Source organism: Candoia aspera, chromosome 3 (assembly GCF_035149785.1).
Source record: "Candoia aspera isolate rCanAsp1 chromosome 3, rCanAsp1.hap2, whole genome shotgun sequence".
NCBI classification, from domain to species: domain Eukaryota; kingdom Metazoa; phylum Chordata; class Lepidosauria; order Squamata; family Boidae; genus Candoia; species Candoia aspera.
The window spans coordinates 53,302,123-53,325,686 of NC_086155.1; the positions used below are offsets into that span (position 1 = coordinate 53,302,123).

At 41.5% G+C, this 23,564-nt stretch overlaps 1 protein-coding gene across 1 annotated transcript in view; it reads left to right on the forward strand.

Moving 5' to 3' along the window:
• Window positions 1-23,564, forward strand: part of CELSR2 (cadherin EGF LAG seven-pass G-type receptor 2) — a 94,949-nt gene that overhangs the window by 47,358 nt on the left and 24,027 nt on the right. Inside the window, exons 4-15 of the mRNA XM_063297705.1 lie at window positions 1,286-1,401; window positions 1,670-1,758; window positions 11,989-12,146; window positions 12,907-13,070; window positions 13,349-13,474; window positions 16,310-16,476; window positions 17,029-17,214; window positions 17,657-17,770; window positions 18,917-19,091; window positions 20,149-20,290; window positions 20,889-21,009; window positions 23,020-23,203. Coding sequence (XP_063153775.1) covers window positions 1,286-1,401; window positions 1,670-1,758; window positions 11,989-12,146; window positions 12,907-13,070; window positions 13,349-13,474; window positions 16,310-16,476; window positions 17,029-17,214; window positions 17,657-17,770; window positions 18,917-19,091; window positions 20,149-20,290; window positions 20,889-21,009; window positions 23,020-23,203 — 1,742 coding nt within the window. The remainder of the gene's footprint in view (window positions 1-1,285; window positions 1,402-1,669; window positions 1,759-11,988; window positions 12,147-12,906; window positions 13,071-13,348; window positions 13,475-16,309; window positions 16,477-17,028; window positions 17,215-17,656; window positions 17,771-18,916; window positions 19,092-20,148; window positions 20,291-20,888; window positions 21,010-23,019; window positions 23,204-23,564) is intronic.

Genomic DNA, 23,564 nt, shown 5'->3' on the forward strand with positions numbered 1-23,564 from the left:
TAGAGACAATAGTGTAAATCAACTCAACATCCCATTATATTTCCTGATGTAGCCTGTTGGTGCATTTTCTCCTCTTAGCCAGCTAATGAAATAAGGAATGGAAGAAAGTGTTGGGCTGCAAATTAACTTGTGACCCATGAAGCAGAATCCAGTTTCCAGATTCTTTGGCCAGAACTTTAATCAGTAGCTAGCAAAGTCTTTTTATTTAAAGTGAGCATTTTTCTCCAAGCTGTGAGGGTGTGATTTTCTACCAATACAGCTACATCATTTTCTGGATCTAAATGGATCAGTTTGCCCATTAATTCCTATTTCTTGAGTGTTATCCTGGTTTCTCACTTGACTTAACAGAAATCTTACTCTTCTTGTCTGATTTCTTGAACTTGACCTAGATATTGTGCTTTCCTGCCTCTTTCTTGAGACTATAGGTATCCTGGGCTATCTCGGAACTTCCCTCAAGGACTATCGCTGAGACTTGATAATTCTTGTCATTATATGCCCAGTAACAACATCTGAATCTATCATCTTGATTGTATATTTTAGGAAGTAGTAATCAAGTTCTCATAATTCTCCCAGCACAGCATTAACCATTTCAAATGACCACACTGGCGTCTCACTGATAGCTGCCAGAACCTTGAAGAGCTTCCCATTGGCATTGGAGGAATCGTTATTGTATGCTTATCTTCCTCACTTTCCTCACTCTTATTTGCTGTTTATGTACAGCCACATGCAACCAATCAGAATGAATGAAGGGTTGGGATGCAGGGGTGGGGGTGGGGGTTGTTCCAGGATGAGTCACAGCTGAGCCAGCCTACTTGGGCACTCCTTTGTATGAAGGAACTACACTCCTAAGCACAAAGGAATGCCTTTGTTAGATCTAGCTTGCTTCCTTAGGTAAATCATGGCACTTAGCAACAAACAGTTCAGAGCCACAATGGAAATTGTGTGAACCCCATGTGCAGTCTGCCTGTATTTGTAAATGTTATATGCAGTATGACCTGTCTCTGTGTGTGAATGTTTTCAGAGGAAAATTGTTTATAGGTATATGGGATCCAGTGATACAGTTCAGGGTACAGCTTATGTTGCTTTGTGTGGGAATCTGTTTTGGGGTTTTCTAAACTTTTTTCATCTTTTCCTGTCATAACGCATTAGCAGCTATTGCAACATTTCTGCCCAGACAAAAATTCTAATAATTCACATCCTATAAATCACCTTAGTTCTCATGAACATCTTGCGATGGGGATTGGGATGCTTGGAATGAGGCTCAGCTTTCCCTTCTTTTGGGCAGGTTTGCCACTAAGGAACGGGATGGGCTCCTCCTCTACAATGGGCGTTTCAATGAACGGCATGATTTTGTTGCACTGGAAATAGTTCAAGAGCAAGTTCAGCTTACTTTCTCAGCAGGTATGATTGTTCTCCAGTATATCTGTCTCCTTATTTTAGTTTCTAAAAATTCCTCCTCAGGTTTTACTTTCCAGACCTTCTTTTTCTAAACCATTAGCAGTATTTTTTAATCTCCTTGGCTCAGCATATGTACTTTTTTCCTTGCTATAACTTCTGGTGCCATCATTGCTTCTCCTACAGAATCTGTTTGTAAAGTAATGGAGAAATTATCCTTTTTCTCCTCAGATTTTATTTTTAAAAACTGAGTTGTGTTTCATCTTTCCTTCAGGTGAAACCACAAGTACAGTAGCCCCATTCATCCCAGGGGGTGTGAGCGATGGCCAGTGGCACACCGTCCACCTGCACTATTATAACAAGGTAAGATGATTTTGTGCTGAACTGCACAGGCCTAGTGTTGAAGCACCCAGCACAGCAGTCCTATTAGGATTTCTGAAGAATTCTGCTCATTTTATGCCAGTTTTCCCATTGGTATCCCCCAAGTACCATGTCATTAACTGTAGTTGGAAATATTGCTGATAGTGGAAGAGGAGGGTAGTTTCCATGGCTATGAAACATTCAAGAACTAGAAGAAGCTTTTGACGGTGGAGTCACTGTCCTGGTGGCTGTCTCAAAATGTTCAGCTCCTGTAAGCTGCTGGATATCCCCAGCCATTAGTATTCATAGTGCTCTAAACACCGAAGGGGAGTGAGGAGAGAGCTGTGATGGTCCCAGCATGATGGAGTCCCAAGAAGCCAATCACTAAATAGGAGGATGCTGACAGGGGGCAAGAAGAGGTGAACAGCTCGTGCAATTGTCACAGCCTGCTTCAGTTAATAAGCAGGGGCCTGAAAAGGCTGCCCAAGGGAACAGAATGGCATTGATGGCTGGTAGGTGGGAGCAGAATGGAGGGAATGATACTAATCTGGGGGAGGGGAAGAAGGCAGTAGGCAAAAATTGCCAGGCAGAGAAAGAAAATACATTTCAAAAATTAAAAACCAAAACCTCTGCGGGGTAATACAGAAAAGTCCTCCTGTATCCTATAGTTCCTGTTTGTTGTGTCCTTGTTAATTACCATTGCTTTTGTAGGTTCAGTACATTTTTCATTCACTTTGCCAAAGGCCATCATGCTGATTCAATGTAGCCAGGACCCTCTGCCTGAATGATGATCTGAATCTAGAAATCAATTGAAAGATATAAAAACCTTGATCACAGGCCAGCCCACTTGATGTAAGAAAGCATCCAGAAAGATGAATTTATGGCAGCCCTGTGCAAATTGTTTGAAGTAGAGCCAGTCACTGAAGCCACAGAGGAGCCACAACTACTCAAAGGCTCAGCATGGTTGCCTCAAAGCCCTCCCAAAGTATTCTGAATATGCATGTACACGTCCAGAAGACACTTCTTCTGGGTTAGCTGGTGAAGGGAACCAGCAGACACGTCACTTCACTGGCTATCCTGGCAACTGCCCAAAGAACTTCAGGATAGCTTTGAAGCAGCTGTGTGTGCTTATTTGTTGCAATTATTTATATACCTCCCATATCCTAAAACTCTGAGTAGTTATACAGCATCAAATTCCATAAAACACCATAAAATCCAATAAAACTTTACATAGACATCCACAAAACTTTCACAATAAAACCAAATCAAAATAAGTTCACACTAAACCTGGCAGCCCATGTCATCATTAAAATTCAGAGTTAAAAGTCCCTGAAGAGAACTGTCTTCACTGCCCTTCAGAAGGCTGATAGCTAGAGGGCAGGCATACCTCTAAGGGCAAGTTTTTCCACTGAGTTGGGACCAAAATAAAAAAGGTTTCTCTTCAGGTCCATGTCCCTCTCACCTGTGAAGGTGTTGGGACCTTAAACATCCCCTTCCTAGATGATGACATTGGACAGGCAAAATCTATTTAGTGAAAATAATGTTAAGTAGTTGCAGCTTCAAAAAGCAGATCCAGAGCATTCCGCTGAATGATTTTCACGACACTAACCTACTTCATAAACATTCAGCTTTAATACTTATGTTTTTATAGTACTGCCCTGCACAAAGAAATTAATTAAACTATATGTGTTACATTATGATGAACTGAGACACCTAAATGGCATCATAATGATGCTCTAAAGGACTCCAGTCTTTCGAAGCTTGAGTGAAAACTCTGATGCCAAGATCCAGCCTGGTTAACAGGCATTGCTCTCACTTGCTTAATGCTTATGCTATCGCATTAATACAGTCCCTGTTAAGCAAGAGCTTCTGCTACACAAAAAAGGATCAGATAATCACTATAACTGCTTGACACTTATTTAGCATTGACATTGTGCTAGATAAATGCCATGTTAGATTGCACAATTAGCCATCTGTTGTTGTGAGCTGCATTTTTTCTTGTTTGACCAGTGCTTATTTCATTTCCCCATCAAATGCAGAAGTCAAAGGTGGCAGTAAAAAAGAGCCACATTTTCGTGAAGTATTAGAGTTTTCTCCTGGAGTCCAGAGGAGTCTGGCTTGGCTGCATACTCTCATTTGAGAGCACTTTATGTGGGATGGGGTGTTGTTCCTCCCATTCCTGGGAATGTTTCTGAATACAGGTGTCAGCACTGATGAGCTGGATTGCCTGTGGGTATTTCACCCAAGCATAGTGCTTGTGTGCCAGCAGACTGCTCTTGCTAGGTGGTGTGGGAGGGTACCTTCTTCCAGTGCCTGCTTTCTGGCAAATCACATGGGGGATAGAGGGGCACTGTATCCCTGGCCTCCTCCCACAAACTAAAGAGATGTTATCCTTGGCTCATCCTGGCCGGAAACCAAGATAAGCTAGCTTTCACTAAGACTGTTGGCTCTTTGGATTGTTACTGTTTTTTTCCCCACACACTGGCAGGGAGAGGTGAGGTTGGTGAGAGCTCTGACAAAAGTGCTCTTTCAAATATCTATAAGAGTGGCTATAAGAGTTTCCAGTATTTGGAGTGCTAGATCAAGTGAGCAAGCTCTAGGTTTCAGTGCCATGGCTGTCAGATGGTAATAAGGCAGTCCTGCTGTTTCTTTCAGAGCAATAAATACAGCTCATTAAAAACCACTGTGAATCTCTGTCCAGACATGTGAGGGCTTGCTTAATTGTTGAAGGTGCCTTGTCTCTTTATCCTAGCTTTGGAAGCTAGGACACACAGGAAGTGGGGTCCTTTTCCCCCCCTTTCTTTGCAATGAGCAGAATGCTTTCCAATTAGGGCAAAATTTGCTTTCTAGCAAGTATTCCCTATAAAGAAAGAGTGGAATAGCTCATTGCACGCCTGTGGCTAACCTTGGCTGTCTTTGCTCTCAGTTTCTCAGTTCTCTGAGGCAGTAAGTGGATCCAAAGAACAACTCTAGATATATTAGCAGCATGTCCTCTTAGGCATTGCCTTGAGGCATATTGGTACATCTAATTTAATTTAGTGACTCTGTGTGTGTGTGTCTGTGTATGCATGCTTATGGGAACAAAAAGTAGCAGAGCTATAGGAAAATTTACTCCTATTTTCCTCTTGCCAGTGAAAAGAATTAAAGGATTTGGGGACTTTGATAGAAAACAAAATCACCCCTCCTAAACCTAAAATGCAGAATATCCATGAACTGACGGGGAGATAATTTATACTAAGACTACATTATGGAAGTAAGAAAAATATGATTCTTCTATGGCAATAAAAGGAACCTGAAGGTTCTTCCCCAAAGCTCAGTTAAAGTGTTCTCCACCCATTTGTGAATCTGCAGGAAAGATAGTTGTTGGCCTTCCTTAAGGCTGTGAAGACCTGGCTGTGTGCCCAGGCCTGGGCCCCAAGCGTGTGAATGGTCCCGTTTCTTGGTTATATTAACATCTATACATTGTTTTCTTGGTAGCTATGTATATTTATTTTGTATTTTAATTGTTTTAATTGTAATTGTTTTAATTGTTTTATAGTTTTATTGTTGTAAGCTGCCTAGAGTCACTTGCTGAGGTGGGTGGCTATAGAAATCGAATAAATAAATAAAATTTTTAAAAAATGCTGTCCATATTGCCAGTCCCTATTGTTTCTGTTCTGGCTTGTAGCTAGAGGACACATCCAATTTCCTACGCAGGAAAGGTTGCCCTTCCAGCTTCTTCTCAACATCATCAGTCAGTAAGAAAACCATCTGCCAGTCGCAGCACTATGTTTTGATACATGTGTAGTTTTGTGGTTTTAGCCATCACTGGAATATGCTTAGAAAAGTTGGAATCCAATCCAGTCCTGTAGTTGAACATACAGGAAACCACAGTATGGACAGAATGCGGCAAAACACACTGGCTCCAGGTTAGCAAAGGAGTGAGACAAGGCTGTATACTCTCCCCTTATTTATTAAACTTACATGTAGAATATAAAGGGAAACTGGATTGGAAGAAGATTAGCAGGGTTTTAAAATTGGAGGAAGAAACATCAATAATCTGCACTATGCTGATGATTCTCCTCTAGTAACTGAAGATGCAAAGAATCAACAGGCTCTCCTAATGAAAGTTAAGCATGGTAAAAAAAATGGGACTAAGATTAAAAATAAAGAAGACCAAACTCATGACAACAAGTTCAGCAACCAGCCTTAAAACTGGCAATGAAGATACTGAAATGTTGGATAGTTTCTGCCTTTTAGGATCAATTATCAACAGTAAAGGAGCCAACAGTCAAGAAATATGCTGCTAACTAGCACTTGGCAGAGTAGCTGTGGAGGCCTTGAGAAATATATTCAAATGCCATGATGTCTGTATACTTACAAAGATCAAAATTGTGCAGGCAGTGGTTTTCCCGATGACACTGTATGGAAGCAAAAGTTGGACTTTGAAGAAGCAGGATAGAAAGAATATTGATGCTTTTGAACTTTGATGATGGAGGAGACTCCTGAGAATACCATGGCTAGCCAAGAAAATGAACAAGTGAACACATGGATCTAAACAAATCAACCTAGAATTCTAACTCAAGGCACAAATGACCAGGCTCAAATTATCCTATTTTGGACATATTATGTCAAGACTTTGATTTCATAGAAACCAGAACTATCCCAACATGCCACTTCCCTTACAATCCTAATGACAATTACCCTCATGCGTGATCTTGGTGCTGCTATTTGTATGAGGAGGAAAGTTTCTTTTGATGATAATGAGAACTTTCTTCCTATAGAACCATCAGGAACCCAATATTGAGGAATTTTCCCTTCTCTACCTGCAGCGTTTAGATGCTAACTCACGGCAGTGACTATCTGCATTTTTAAAAAATGCCCACATTTGCATTTATTATGTGTTAAACTCCATTCTTAACTTCTCAAGAATAGTCCAGGAGGGTTTCTTCCCTCCAAAAGGCCATGGTGTAGTCATTGCTTCTTTTCATGGTTTACCTGGTATTTCTGCAACCCAGTATACGCTTGTATGAAACTGAGGTTCATACACATAACTCCTGTTTTACCTTTTGTTGGCTTTCCTGGAGACTGAGCCAGGCAGTCCTCAGATTGCCTTTACTTTCCATCACTACTTTTTCTCTGTGGTCAGATTTTGAGCACTTTCACCAGTCTGATGTCCTCCAGATGTGGAGAGCTGCAGTTGGTTGGGAATAATGACTTGCAGAAAAAAGAGAGAGCTCCTTTGTCACTTCGTCACAGTGGGTTAGCTGAAGACCCATCACTATGTACAATTTAAATGGTTGTATGACAGAATGCAGAAGTTCGGTCTTCCAGGCTCACAAATCCTTCGGACCACAGTAATTTCAAAATACTGTAATCTTATCCGAGAGAAGTAAAAGCCCTATGTTTAATAACCTGTGGCAAACAAGAACTGCCTCTGGACGAAACAGAAGGGGGAACGTATGTTGCCTTTTGTATTGGGGAACTTGTATCTTAGTGTCAGATATCCAAAGTAGGTACGTGTTTGTGGAGTTTGAAAGCATGGACATCTGTTGCTTCTATTGCTTGTGCAAAAGGGGGATCGGCGGCTGTGGTCTTCTAATCCCACTCCTGTGGATTTTGCAGGCCTAAGTCTCCATTTAGATATACACTTGCCATTTGCAAAAGCCACCACATAGATTGTACTTGATCTGAAGCAAATTTAGACTGTAGTAGATGATCCAACTCTGGGGAGTTTGCTTGGATCTGCCTGGGGCTGGAGTGTGGGGGCTGTGCTCTGAGCTTTAAGCTGAGTCCCTCCCCTCTCCATTCTCCCATTTTGCTTTGTATGTTTGGAGAGAAGGAGTGACTCAAAGGCTGAGGGAAGATTTGGGCTGCCTGCCAGTCCCTTGGTGCTGTGCTATGACCTGCTGCCATGGGCACACCCTCCCTTCCCCTCCTCTAGCTTCTTCACTCCCTTTGTCTGGAGTTGGCCTGTTTCCTGAGTCTGGCCTTTGAATCGGTCGTCAGCTGCAGTAGCCCAGGCCTGCACACCAGGCTGTCACCAGTGACCCATGGATTTTCTCTGGAAGGGACAGGGAATGCACAGGATGGGCTTAGATGGAAGGCTAGCCCAGTGGACAAACACAAAGGGGAGAGAGTCCAGAAGAGAAGCTCACGCTGGGTCAGTTAAAAGGCAAAGGAATGTCTCATGGAGATTTTTTTTTAAATTATGCATTTATGGAAAGAAGCTGGAGAATTGTACGATATTCACAGAGATATATCATCACATTACCATTTGAAATGTAGATGGTACCCTCATAAAGAGGATCCATATTTTATACCTGAAAAAAGAGGGCAGAAGCAGCAGTAAAAAAAATCAAAAGCAGGAACAAAGAGTGACCTCTGAGCCCAGAAGTGATGGCTGAAAATGGAGTTAATTTGAATTTTTCTATATGCTTTAATAACTGTCTCCAGAAAAGAAAAAGGGAAAAATGCTAATAGATTTGTAATCTGACACATTCATCTGTTCACCAGTTTTCCAAAACGATACCTCTGTTAAGTCATGACTACTCCCTTCCTGATTTTGTAGATGCTTATCTGTTCATATCCTCCTCAACACACAGCTTATCAAGATCCTCTTTGTGAGATATTCTGTCCCTCCAGCAGTGAATACTGTAAAATGAAGAGAAAAGGTGGGGAGAATGCTTGATAACAAGATTTTATTTTTATTCAATGAGACAAAGCACACACCTTTATGTTGCTCTACATAGTCTGACAGTTCGGTAGTCATTTTGCAAAACAATGATGGAAATGGCTTGGAGGGCTCTTAGTGTCACTGGAGATGTGTCTAAGATGAAATCTAGCACAATCTATCTTAAGGCATTGGGCAGCTATTGGATATTTTCCTTGTTTCTCAATTTGTTTTAGGTAAGGAAAAAAATGGAAAAAGCAATGCAAAAATATGGCAAGGAAATTACTTACAGGAAGATATCATCTCGTCCCCTCCCCCTGCCCACAATTTCCATGAACAAGCAAGGGCAATTGCATGATAGGAAATCTAGAATAATTTAGAAATAGAAATAATTTTGTAAGAGCATATGAATTGAAAGGTGTAAATAATTTGTGCCGTGGCTGGCACGTGCTCATTATTTGATTTTTAACTCTGGTGCTTCTCATTCTGTTACGCATATAATAAAGGTTTGCCTTTAATCAGATCTTTGTGCTATTCTATTGGCCACTTGGAGAGTTTTGTTAGAAATTTGGTTTGTATTTGTAAATAACATGCTGCTTATGGTCTTCATTAGCAATTTATTCCATTGCACTCAAACACGTATCTATCCATAGCTTTGATTACTGATTACAGGTAGTCCCTGACTTAACGATTTGTTCAGCTACCGTTCAAAGTTATGACGGTGCTAAATGAAGGGACTTAGACTGGTCCCCAAAGTTACGGCTGTTGCAGTGCCCCCAGGGTCATATGATTGCAATCTGGGTGCTTGGCAACCCATTTGCACTTACAACTGGTTGCCAAGCATCCCACAATCACGTGATCACCATTTACAACCTTCCCTGCCAGCTTCTCCAGAAAGTCAATGGGGGAGCTAGCAGGGAAGGTCGCAAGTCGCTGGATAAGTCTCCCCCACCTTTATAACCTCCCCAGCCCCCTCCGCTTGAGTCACACCAGCCACATGTGCACCCCTGTGCACCCTCCCCGACCCATGTGGCACCTCTCATGCGCCTGCACGCATCATTCCCACCCCATGCCCCACGCCTCACATACCCTCGACCTACACTGCACCCCCGCGCACCCTTTCCAACCTGCACCGCATCCCTGTGCACCCTTCCCAACCCACACGGTGCCTCTTGCATACCCCTGTGCACCCTCCCCACGTCCCCTCAGTCCTTTCCCCAGCCGGCAGCAGCCACTTACCTGCCTCCTGGCCTGGGACTTGCAACTTCCTGCTGGCTTCCCCACTGACTTTGGTTGTGGGAAGCCCGCAGGAAGTTGCCTCACCTAACGACCATGAGATTCAGTTAATGATGGTAACTGGGACTGCAGGGATTGCTGTTGCTAAGTGATGCGGTCGTGCTTTATGCTTGCATCGCTTAGCGACAGAAATACTACTGAGTTACTCCCTAAGGTAAGAAAGTCCATCATAAGCCTATAATCTGCAAAATCCTTTGTGTGTGTGTGTGTGTGTGATGCCTACTTGATATTTTTCTTACATAAGTCGTATGTTTGAGTTCCATGGATCTGCCAGATGGTTGGGGCAGAATTTGTCATCATGAAAATTGTCATTTTCATTTTTGAGAGAAAAGAGAGAGAGAAAACTTAGGACTTACTGATTCTGATAGATGGATGGATGGATGGATGGATGGATGGATGGATGGATGGATGGATGGAAACAGGTGGGGCAGTACCTGCTGATAGCCCAGGATAAGGGATCATATTAGTCTGCTGGATCTATTTCTAAAGATTAGAACATTAAATTCTCCCCAGGCGAACATATAGAATGCATTCTATATCCTGTGTCATAAATTCATTTATCAGAACAAGTTTCAGCTCCTGGTTCTGCCTTTATCGTTGTTAGTGCATATTAGAATCACTGCTTCATAAATAAATACCCATGGTGAAGCAACAGGGGGAAAATTCCACCCATTTACCACCATGTTGAGTGCTAAACATCAGAACTCTGGAGAGTGCTCTGAAAGTGTCTGGCCATTGACATTCAGCTGCCATGGTTTCTAGCATCACAGCTAGCAGAGGCATGTTCTATATTTTTCCCTCAGATGCAGAGCTGTATTTTTTTTTCCTCAGAAGCAGAGCTATGCCATCTAACTGGATCTGCAAGTGCATTTAAGTTTTTTGAAGGAGTCTTTGGCATGGCATAATTTTCAGTCTGTTTCCACTCCCCAATCCTTGACAATCCAGTTTGAAGCCACCCCACAACCATTTTCACTTCTGATGGCCTTGAAATGCTGAGAAGAGTCAGGGAACCCCATGAGCCATTTAGTTCTTCCTCCAACCGACCAATATGAAAACCAGGCTCAAATAGCATCCTGTCTCTTGGAATAATAAAAATCTCATTCCTATGCGACACACACACACACACACACAAAAGGAAAGAAAGTGCTAGCACCCCACCTTTCTCTTTTCAGTACATGTTGTAGGTATATTTGACCATTTGCAATACCCAAAACTGTTTTGGAGGGAATGAAATTAGTCTGCTGTGAGGACACTGTTCCTTCTGTTACAATTAAAAAGCCTCCGGTAGCTGTGATGCTAGAAGGTGGATATATGCAAAATAGAGTGGTCTGTTATGGTACACTGTGTTTTTCCCTGGAGTTTTCCATTTTTCGCTCTTGAATGGACCTGTGCAATCCTCCCAGTGATGCTCTGCCTATTTCTGTAAATGTATCTTATGAGAGAGTATCTTTCAGCTATCATCTGGAAATAGACCCTTCATTGTACATATAGCTACTGGTGGCATGGTGGCATCTTTGCAACCTGATTTTTTCATGATAGAGCTAACCCTGGTTGTGGTTTGCAGTTTACAATTTCTAGGTGTGTGTGTATGTGTGTGTGTGTGTTTGCATGTGTTTGATGGGGGAGGGAGTAATGGCTCACTTGAGTTCCATGCATGCTGTTTATTTAAACAGAGAAAATCTAGCCAGGAATTTTTTTGCAATGATTGTGAAACTGACTACAGGTGAGTGTTCCTTGAGAAATAATATAAGCAGAGGAAAGCCCTTTTCTTTTTCTCATATTGTGACATTGACTAGGAAGTGAACAGAAGATGTAGATGAGTTGACTGATAGGGTTGTCTAAATTCCTTTCTTAGCATAGTTAAGTAAATGGATGGTGAAAGATATTATGGCCAGGAGCTGAGAGGTGTTATGAAAGAAGAGCAAAGTCAGTAAAAAACCAAATCATTCACAGGCCCCAGCATTTTGCAGGAAAAAGGCTAGCTTTGCTCCAGTTTCAGACAAACAAGTGTGGAATCTGAAAAGCCTTGAAAAAAGCCAATTATCATGGGGACATTGCATCTGGAGTCAATTGTAGATGGGTGCAAAGAGACTGTGCAGAATGCAAGCTAGAAGTGAGCCTTTTGATTAGATTCATCCCATCTCGGGAGAAGCTTTATGAGAGCATTTGCATTGTTCAGTAGGTTTTGGTCAGTATTCTGCACTTCCCTATAAAACGTTTTCTGTTATAACCTTTAATTGGCTGCCCTGAATTTTGTATAACCGAATTCTGCTTTCTTTTCACAGCCTATTGTGGGGATGTCTGGAATTGCACAGGGGCCTTCAGATGAGAAAGTAGCTGTGGTGACAGTGGACGACTGTGACACTTCAGTGGCCTTGAAATTTAGCTCTATTCTAGGAAACTATTCCTGTTCAGCTCAAGGGACACAATCGGGCACAAAGAAGTGAGAATTTTACAAGCACTATAAGTTCACCTGATGAGCTTGTAATAATAAATACGGAATAGAGATGGGTAAAAGCAGACTGACTTTACAGTAGTTACTCAGTGGGGAAATGGCTGTCAGAAAGATAAGCCATGGGGCTATAATTAACTTTGTTAATTTCCCTGGCTCAATTTCATCCTATATGAATGTGAAGTACTATAAATTTCATTGGTCATCTGCTTTAATGTGCTTCTATTACAGAGATAGGAAGCTAGTAGTTTGCCAAGTTGCATGGATGCATATGCATAAACACATAACAATCATGAGAACTAATAATGTTGTAGGCTCCAAACACAGTTTTTCACTATTGGGCTATTACGTTACTCTTTCTTACCCTGAATGCCTTCCAGATGAATGAATGGACCCCAACTCCTAAATACCCCAGCCAACTTGGCTATTGCTGAGAATTCTGAGAAGTGAAGACTACATATGTTTAGGAAAGGACATTTGGGATGGTGGTGATATGTTCCTCAGCCTTCCCCACTATCTTCTGCTACTGCACTTTTACATACAGGGATATGGTTATTTGCTAAAATCTCAAACTTCTGCTATAAACCTCTACTATAAATTGGCTTCACAGTGACTCAAGTCCACTCTCTTAATGTAATGTATGATTGGCGCCAGCCATAATATCTATTTAGGTCAAAACAACTTTCTCAGGCAGATATTTCTTTCTTTGAACTATGTTTTTCTCTTGAGTAACTCTAATTTGACTTTACAGATCCTTGGACTTGACAGGTCCCTTGCTACTGGGTGGCATTCCTGACCTTCCTGAGAGTTTCCCTGTACGGAACCGGCACTTTATAGGCTGCATGAGGGACTTCCTGATTGATAATCAAGATGTAGATCTGGCTGACTTCATTGCAAATAATGGAACTTTGCCTGGTATGATGAATTTGGAAGCTGGGGAGGAAACTGGAAGTTTACTTGGTTGGTGGGGTTTCTGTGGGTTGAAAATTGGCAGAAGGAACATCATCCATTGAGAAGACCCTGAGCAGGCCATAGCTAATGTCTGCATTATAACACATCCATAGGAATGGGTTTCAGTCATAACTTAGCTCCTTGTTACTCTCAGTAGCAAATTCAGCAAATGCCTTCCTAATCCCTGGGGAATCTTCTTCTGCTACTATTCTTTTCAGTGCATTCTTTCTTTCTACTTTCAGGCTGCTCTGCCAAGAAGAATGTTTGTGACAGCAACACATGTCATAATGGTGGAACTTGTGTCAACCAGTGGAACACTTTCAGCTGTGAATGCCCCCTGGGTTTTGGAGGCAAGGACTGCAAGCAAGGTAAAAGATGGTAGCTGCTAAAGAAGGGGGCTTTTGGGAAATGATATTTTTGATAATTGCCAGGAAGTTACACCTGATCTGCCTAGCTCCAAGGAAACAGAAAATATACACTAATTATTAGAAGCAATATAAGAAAAAGTAGGAATACTAATGTCCTAGGAATTCTTGGACTGGGATCTGTAGCACTAATAAGTTATAAATGTGAGAACAAGAGGTGCCGACACATTCTTGCAACTGCCTGGGGATCTAAGTAAAAAAAGAGCTATTGTTTACTTAGCTGCAGAATACAGTTCTCTTAAATACTGTGTCTTCTAAAGTGGTTATGTCATCCAGTACAAGTTGGAAAAAATGGCAGGGGTACAGAAGCAGTGGTTCAGGCCCTTCTTTAGAGTGGTGGCTCCCAGATGTCTGGCACTGGTTATAACAAAGAGTGGGGGGGGGAACCAGAACAAAAATAATAACAAAATACAAAAATAAATAAATCTAATTATAGTGGTTGCCCAGATTCAATCAGAACCAGAGCCACAACGGAATAATAAAATGGTCTTAAGTGCCTTGTGGAATGAAAAGAAGGAAAAGGCCAAGTATACCTCCACATGGAGCATGATCCAAACCATGGGGGTGACCACAGAGGAAGCTGTTGTCTCACCCATATGCCATACACTTTGCAAGGTGAGGGTACTCTTAATAGAGCCTTCCTTGATATTTGGACAGGATGGGCAGAATCAAGTCTGACAAGACAGTGCCCGATGCATCCTGATGCAACACCATATACTGTAGAGCTTTACAGGTGATAATTAACATTTTAATTGGACCTAAAAGCCTAATATCTGTCAATGCAGTGTTATTCTGCAGCAGTTGGGTTGTCCTGACACCAATCTGGCTACCTCATTGTGTACCAGCTGCAGCTTCTGAGTCATCTCCAAAGGCAAGTGGTGGTCAGGGGGCATGATTCCATTGTAAGGGCATCCTGGTTCAGGTAGGATCATAACTAGGATGCCAGACTGAGCTAGGAAAACCCCCCTTGGCCATGGCTTCTGCCTCTTGTTTGAACAGGAGCCACAAGTTTAGAAGGATCCCTAAATCACAAACCAGCTCTTTTGGAGGTAAAGAGTAAATTTTGGGACCAGTGTTTCTGGAATGTCCTGATGTTTATTAACATACAACCACTCCATCAAGCTAATGCTTAATCTGAGTATGTCTTGCTCCATCCAGTCCCTAATAGCACAGGTTCAGGACTTCCATGGCATCTGTGATAGTGACGTACAACTGGTTGTCAAACATGTGGGTGACACGCCACCTAAGCCAATGGATTAGAGACCTCTCCCAAGGCTTCATATAAATGTTAAACAATATAGGGAGAGCACAGAGTCCCATAGTACCACACATAGAGCAACCAAGGGTTTGAATGCTACCCCTTCATAACAGTCAACTAGAACCATTTGCTTATGTAGGAGTAAAGCCATGGTAACATGGTGCTCCCAACTTCTAGCCCTTGCAAGCAGTTTGAAAGAATATTATGCTTGATGGTGTTGAATGCCACTGAAAGATCCAATAGAGACAAGAATAGTGCACTCCACCCATCCAGGTTTCTAAAACAGGTCATCTTCTAAAGGACTTAGTGCCATTTCTTCCCCATGCCTGAGCCTGAATCCTGACTGGAAGGGATCCACATAATGCATTTCCCCTAGGATCTTGTATAATTGGCTCCTCACCTCCTTCTCAACATTATTCCCCTTGTTAATAAATATAAATGTTGATAATTATAAAGTGAGTATATTGGTTCTCACATTTTCAGCAGCCAAGAAACCAATTTAGGAAGCTCTAACAGTCCAGCAGAAACTGAGTAAATCATCTTATCTTTTAAAACAAAACCACAAAAGAGGATATAAAATTAACCCTCCCTCTCTTTTTATTACATGTATATGTATGTGTATAAGTACACACACACACACACTGTAGAAGGCAATGGCAAGCCAGTTCTATATAGTTGCCAAAAATTCTAATATGGACATGATCTTATAGTTACCAGAAAGCCCCTTTATTGGAATGGAATCAGACACACTCATTTGGCATCTCCAGCCTGTGCAAGGGTGGGTATGGACCCTCCTATGTCCATTTGTACGGCAAGAAAATGCAGAGAAAGACTGGACCCAGACAAGCTTCCCTATCTAGTGTGTAACTATAATGCAGAATTCTCCCCTGCTTCTCCATACTTACTTTTTAAGGAAAGTTTTTTTTAAATTGTCATCAGATCATTGTTTAGGATTTGGGTGGAGTTTCTGTATCAGAATACTCTCAGCCCAAAATGTTGAAGGATGTAATAAAACTTTCAAAACACTATTTTAAAAAATTAATATTGTGAGTATATAAGAAGAGTCCATCTAGTCTAGCATCAGTCAGAAGGCTATCTGGTGTATCAGCTTCTTCCCATAGTGGCCAGAATCTGATGGGAGACTCTCAAGGATACAAACACAATAGCATTCTCTCATATTGCCCAATGTTGGCCATTGAGAGGCATTTGCTTCTTATAAATATCCATGATAATTCTTCCATATTTTTAATGTCTTTATTCTATAGTCTCAGTTATGTCTATAATCATGAGGAATAGAAATTTGGGAAGAGATTTCCAAATCTTTGTTACAAAATTTAATGGCTGCACAAATATGCCTTAGAAGATAAGAGCTTATATTTTGTTGTCATCCATGTGGTAGGTTTTGAATGGGAATCCATGCATTACACACGTACTAGACTCATATTCTAGCAGTATATATATGTGTGCTCTGGTGTGCAATATTTTATACACTTGTTGAACTGCTTTTTTTCTCTGTGAAGAAATGGCAAGTCCTCAGCGTTTCTTGGGCAACAGTATGGTGACTTGGAGCAATTTGGCATTGGTCATCTCACTTCCGTGGCACATTGGACTTATGTTTCGTACTAGGCAGAGCAGTGGTGTCCTCCTCCATGCTGCAGCTGGGCAGCATTCTACCATCACACTTTGGGTGAGTGGGCAGCACTTTACTATTCTCTTGCTGAATAGTGGCCTAGGGGAAACCACTTTGTGTTACAACGGGGGTGGGCATCTTGCAGCCCGTGGGCTGGGTGCAGCCTATTAGTATTCTGAAGATTATCTCATCAAAATTCATCAGTAAAGTATCTATTTTCTGGAGCACCATTTCAGGTGATGGTGGGGAGGGAGATTTTAAAAGGTGGGGAAGGGTGTAGTTTGCTCCCAGAGGCCTCCCATTCCATCCACAGTGGCTGCAAACCCAAAAGGGAGCCGTCTCCTCCACCCATATTAAGAGTAGGAATAGAGAATTGGAACTGTGTTCTTCCTAGAGGCCTCCTGGTCTGCTCAAGCAGTGCAGAGGTTGGTGAGACACGAGTTATAGACCTCTTGCATCATCAGAAGCCTCATGATGTTCTTTGATGCTATGTGCTTGTTTCATTATTTTCAAGCCCCCTTTGATGGGCATACAGTAAATGGATGGTGCCCTCAGCAGTGAAAACTTGACTCAAAACTAACATCATTCTGTTCTTATCTCTTTGTTCAGTTAAGTGAAGGCACAGTGCTGATGACTGTGTACCGAGGCAACAGCCAGATTTCAGCATTGAGGCTACACCAGGTGAAAGTGAATGATGGTGACTGGCATCACCTACAATTGGAGTTGCATAGCAGCTGGGACAATCCGGAAGCCCAGTGCTTAGCCATAATGGCCTTTGACTATGGTTTGCACCAGGTACAGTGAGCACTAGCACTCAATCTCAGTGGTCAGCTAATGGCTGAATCTTTTGGCATTCATGGAGCACCATTCTGTATACTTCCTAAAGCTTGAATGTAACAGTAGTAACAGAATTCAGTCCAGTAAAACTAAAGCTATCTGTGGGATAGATCTAAATTGATTCCCTGCATTCTAATACACTTTGTCACTTATCTCCTTGGCTATCCTATCACTTAAGCTTCTTCTTCTATAGATTTTGATTTATAGTTAATTAATTCTATAAAATTCTTCCATATCAATCTACAGCTATCTTAATCATTAATTCCAGCCCACCTCTTCTTGGCTTTCACAACTGTCCTGATGGTTTATAACATCTGATCTATATTATACCAAGTAAGTACTGTGGTCTTATCAAGAAATTAAAGAAAAATGATGTTTGCTTTTTCTGCCTATCCTCCAGGTGGTGGCCAACATTAGTAGTGAACTCCGTGGACTAAAAATGCAGGATTTGAGTATTGGTGCTGTATTGGGGGAGAGGGGAGACTTGCAGCATGGCTTCCGTGGCTGCATGCAGGTAAGGGGGCAAAGACCAAGCCCTGATGGCACTTTCTGCATGCTGTTAGGCCATACCATGATGGACCCGTCAGGTGCAGGCTCCACCACTTCTTTCAACTCCTCTTTTTCCTGGGCTTTTTACATAGATGACATATCTTTCAGGACAGGTAGTGTCCTAACAGCCAGGAACCACGCTGAGACAAGGAACAGGTCTCTAGTGTTTTATTGCTGCTACATAACAGGAAAATCCTAACAAACTGAAGAAGCGTGGGAAAAACCCAGACATATAAACCCCAAAGGTTAAGGCGGGCCCGATCTGTGTCTCTTGGAATGGCTACCTAATTCCTCAGTGCTACGCATGCGCTTTACAGCCTGGATGGGAGCCCCCTGCTCACCATCCTTACTCATGACAGGTAGACCCAGTTGATCAGACCATATCACTGTTAAGCAAATTACATGACTTACATCCTTGGGAAATTATGTAACTGCTAGTGATTGTTGCGGTGTGTGTACCAATATATTTATACATATAAATAAATTAGAAGCTGCTGTGTCTGGAAATCTCCTGCAACCAGAGCTATGAATTGATGAGACCGTCTCACCCTGTAGCATGATTTTTGCTGGAAAATTGGATGAAACAGGCATGCTTCTAAGTCCTAAGTCATGTCTACATTATGCAGGTCTCATTCTTTTTTTGTCCTGAGAGGAAAGGAGATTTGACAGGTTACTCCTGCTTAAACAGGAACACCAACACGTAGTACGCAATTCACAATTCTATACCAGCACTGTTCTTCACTTTTCCCACTTACTAGTCATGCTGGCTCTGTATTTCCTGTTTATGGATGTGGGCTGGGTATATAACATCTTAAATATGATGAATACTAGGACAAACTATATCTGCAGATCTGTCGAGTATAAACTCTCCATTTATTTTAGGCAATACAGCACCATCTAGGGGCTGCAGGTCTCAGGTCTCATATTTGGCTTATTTATTTAAAGATGTTTATATCCTGCTCTTTGAGGTCCTAAAAGACGATTGGTTTAAATAGCAGGCTGCAAATTTTGTTCACTGTGACCCAGAACCAAGAAATGAACGTGCACAAGAATAATCTACCTTTCTAAAAGCTGATCCTCTCCTTCCTTGTTTTCTGTTTGGATCCTCCAGGGTGTAAGGATGGGTGAGACATCAGCCAGTGCCATTGCCTTGAATGTAAACCAAGCTGAGAAAGTGAATGTGGAGCACGGCTGCAGTATCCCAGACCCCTGTGACTCCAACCCCTGTCCTCTCAATAGCTACTGCAATGATGACTGGGACAGTTACTCATGCAGTTGTGATCCAGGTTAGCGGGAGGGACACTGTGATTATAATGATGGATGTATAGATGGAAGACACCACATCACTGCTCTTAGCTGCCTGGAATTGTGTGCCACAAGATGGGTGGCCATAGAAATCTCTAAAATAAGATAAAATAACATAATATAAAAATCCTCTAAAACAGCTCCATTGATGCTGCCTAGGGTTTAGGTGGCTGTAGTCCCACATATGCGGGTGGCACCAAGTATTTGCCATATATGACATGTGATGGGCTTAGCCGTTGTAGGTGGTACCTGCATTGTACTCAGAGCTGTTTTCGACTTGTGTAATAGCTGAGTCAGAACTTGAAATAGTGCTATTAAATCTCAGACACAATGCTGTGATCAGTTATCATGATTCACTCGAATCAATCTTCACTTGATGGAAAGATACATTATAAATTTACTGTGTTTTGACTATTGTTTTTTACTGTATTTTATTTGTATAATATATACTGACTTTTTGTGCTCTTTGCTTTAATCCTATGTAGTTTGTTATTGACAGCTTCCATAATTGAATAACTAATATACACTAAAATCAAGATTGTTATCCTAGCGTAATTATTGAAATAACATGAACTACATTTAAACTCTTCACAGTATTAATATTTGGGTATTGCAGCTGATTAGGATATTGTACAAAATGTAAAAAAACCACCAGAAGTAAACAATTTTTCTTTGATTATTTATTACTTAAGACAGAGGTTGAGCCAGAAGCCAATATTCTTGCCAGGGATTGTGTTATTTTTTTTTAGCTAGTTTCAGCTTTTCATTCATTGTTTGATTAAAAAGTGAAGTAGAAGTAGGTAGCTGAGTAAGCAAAAAAGTCTCTATAACAGAGCAGAACTTTGTGAAGACCAGACAGGATAGGCTCCATGTTGATTTCTGTCTTTCCAGCCACCCCTCCCATGTGCAGCCCTTATGCTCGGTTATGACTTGAGGAATGATTGTCACTGGAGTCTCTTGCTTGGCTGGGATATCATTTAGTCTCAGGTTGGAAGTTATTGCCAGAGTTACACCCAGAATTCTTCCTATGGTGCTCAGGTTACTATGGAGACAGCTGTGCCAACGTCTGTTCCCTTAACCCTTGTGAGCATCAAGCCATATGTGTCCGCAAGCCCAGCTCATCCCATGGCTACACCTGTGAGTGTCCCGACAGCTACTTTGGGCCATACTGCGAGAACAAGTGAGTCTGTGAAAGGGCACTTACATGTGTTGTTCTGTGCCCATAAGTGTGTTTGTGTGTACTTTTCAGTATATGTAGAATTGAAATGTGGAAGTGCTGGATGCTTATTGTGGATATTAATAGAGATATTAGGCATTTGCATCTGGGTGTGAATGTGTAAATGAAAGGTCAACCCAAATGAGTGTACCAATAGTTCATGTATGGGAGGAGCATGAATGCAGTGACATTGGCTTGTATATGAGTGTATACAGTGTATACACATAATTAAGATACTGTGATTCATGTATATGTGCATGCCAGGTAAGGAGATTACTTCAGATAATGTAGTTACAACAGTAACAAATCAGTACAACAAACGTGGAAATCCTAAAAAAATTCTGATGTTTCTTTAGTTATTGCCTCTTTATTGAAGGCTTATAAATTATGACAGCCATGACCTGCATAGGAATGGAAGATCTTAGAAAAAGCAACTCCATAATTTGTAATGATGACATTGTTTATTTTTCTCAAATTTAGCTTTCACTATTTTAGATGTTTACTGTAGTCTTCTACTATATTTGAAAGGTGTTTATAACAGGCCCTGTGTTTTCATTGTTAGGTTAACTCAGCCCTGTCCGCGGGGATGGTGGGGGCATCCTATATGTGGACCCTGCAACTGTGATGTTGGCAAAGGATTTGACCCTGACTGCAACAAAACTAATGGAGAGTGCCGCTGCAAGGTGAGCTTTGGATTATTTATCTTGTTGAGGATAGAAGCTTACAATCTGGAGTTTAAAGAATAATCAAAGAGGGTGCAGAATAATTGATAAAATGGTTGCTGTGTTGTATTGATAAGGAAGCTTGTCTTGTAACATACCTTCTTGCAATTGCAATGGAATAGTGGGGATGTGGAATCTGTGCCTTCCAAATGTTGCTACGACTTCCAGCAATATCAGCTAGCATGAAAACTGCAGTTCAGCAAAATCTGGAGAGCCGCTGGTTTCTCAACTGTGTGGTAAAGAGACGGCAATTGTGGTAAACAGCTCTCCTGCTCAGAAATTTATCCAGCATAAAGTAAATGTTCACTGAAGAATTCTAATAACCTTCCAGTGAAATCCATGGTTCCCTTGAATGTAGTTTGAAAACAACTAGTTTAAGAGAGAAGGTTCTCAGGTTCAGCTCCCTGCCTGTTAATACTCATTGGGTTGTCCTAGGAAAGTAATTGGCTGCATTCTCATGCCATGCTAATCCAATCTTTCACAATTTGATAACCTCCAGATTTGTTATAACTCCCATAACACATCCAACTTGAGGGAGCCAGTGGTAAATGAACAGGAACAGATTGAATACTTCCTTGTCCTCCTGTGTAGTTTGGGCTTGGCTAAGTTAAATTGCTAACTACCAGTCCTTGATTCGGCAGAAAACGGTATCAGCATAATATTCATCAGTCCCTCTGGTGGGAGGAGATGGGCGGTGACAAATTTGATAAATAAGTAAGTAAGTAAGTAAGTCCTTGCAGGTAATCCCTATCCCATCACAGCTGGGGTTGGGGAGTAGGTGCATTTTGATAAATGGCTATATCAGCAAGATTAGCCCTCTCTCAACACTTGCTCTGGTTTTGCATAAGTGTTTTCCAGAAGAGCGCTAAATCCATGTTCAAATTGCTAAACATGAGTTTCCTGTTGTTCCAGAAGAGCATTACCTGTGTTTCAAAACAGCTCAAACAACTGGTTGTCTCTCTCTCACTTTACCATGTTCCCCCACCCGCCACTACTTAGATGCACTTCTTCTGATCCAGGATGAACACAATGAGTTTGTATATGCTCCAGTATAAAATAGTAATTACTATGCCAGTTCCATTCTCTGAGGGTATCACCTGACCACCCTAAGGGAATGGTTGGAGAAGCACATTAGATTGTATCCACAGTATAATTGCCATAGCTGACTGCCTGTTTAAGAGGGAAAACACTAATTTTAAACTGGAACAGCAAAGGATGACTTAGGAGAGGGTTGTGGATGAGATGACAGCAACATCAAGAGGACATGACAAAAAACACGTTGCCAGGATGTGTTTGTGCTATGGCTAGGTGCAAGTGGGGAAAGACACTTAGAGGAAGTATTTTGCTTTTTTCCAACTATTAATTTGCTATGTTCCCCAGACCAAGAATTGTGTTATTTTTAATTATTCTGGTTAGTGTAATTGTTTTTATGTATTTTTGTGATATTTATAATATTTTATGTGAGTCTTCTTCAGGTTGAGGAATTTGGTGAGATACAGATTAAATAAATAATGGTTCAACATCCTTGTGATTAGTTTTAGCAATCCATAGTCAGAAAACACAGTCTGAAATTTGTTTGATTCTAGCCATAATTAATATTAGCCACAGTTTCTCCCTCTGGATGACACAAATTAATGGAAACCAAATGCTTCTGGATTGCTTCCAACAGTGCAGAAGGGGTAAAGGAAGAGAGTGTGCTGGTGCTTGTTTCTTCTCATAAACATCATGCTTAACCATTGCTTGGTATGACGTGTGCATATGGCCACTCAAGATTATATGGAATTGGATTTGACATGTTTGATAGAAATCAAGATAGTATCTTGGGAATTTCTGTCCTTTTTGAATGTGCAAGTGAACTGCTGAAAGTTTAATAGGAAACATTTCTGGTAAAGGTCTTGGATTGGCCAAGAGGTATATATGTTTCTTATGACAAATAAAAATTCATCAGAATCTCTCTCTGCTGTTCTACAGGAAAATCACTACCGTCCAGCAGATAGTGCCACGTGTTTCCTCTGTGACTGCTACCATACGGGCTCGTTGTCTCGCACCTGTGAGCCTGAGACTGGGCAGTGCTCCTGCAAGCCAGGTGTCATTGGGCGCCGCTGTGACCGCTGTGACAATCCTTTTGCAGAAGTTACCATCAGTGGCTGTGAAGGTTAGAAATACTCCATGGGCAGGAAGTATAGCTGACGCCCTTCAGACGAGGTCAGATTTGTCTACTGCAGGTCACAATCTTAGCAGATCCCAAAGACTTGAGCAGGGTTAAACTTGGTTAGGGCTTGGATGGTGAGCCACCAGGAAGTCCTAGCAATATATGAGCAAGCTAATATATTGTGGCATTTGGTTTTGTGGATCAGGTTCCACGTGGTAAAGAAATCTTGGGTGGTAAAGAAATCTTGGAAGAAGGCAGTTGCAGACCACTTCTGTGCTGTTTCCAAAAAAGTCTACATGGACATGTCCGTGAAGTCATCGGAAGACAAAAGCTTGATTTGAAGGAAAATCTGCTTTATCATGCC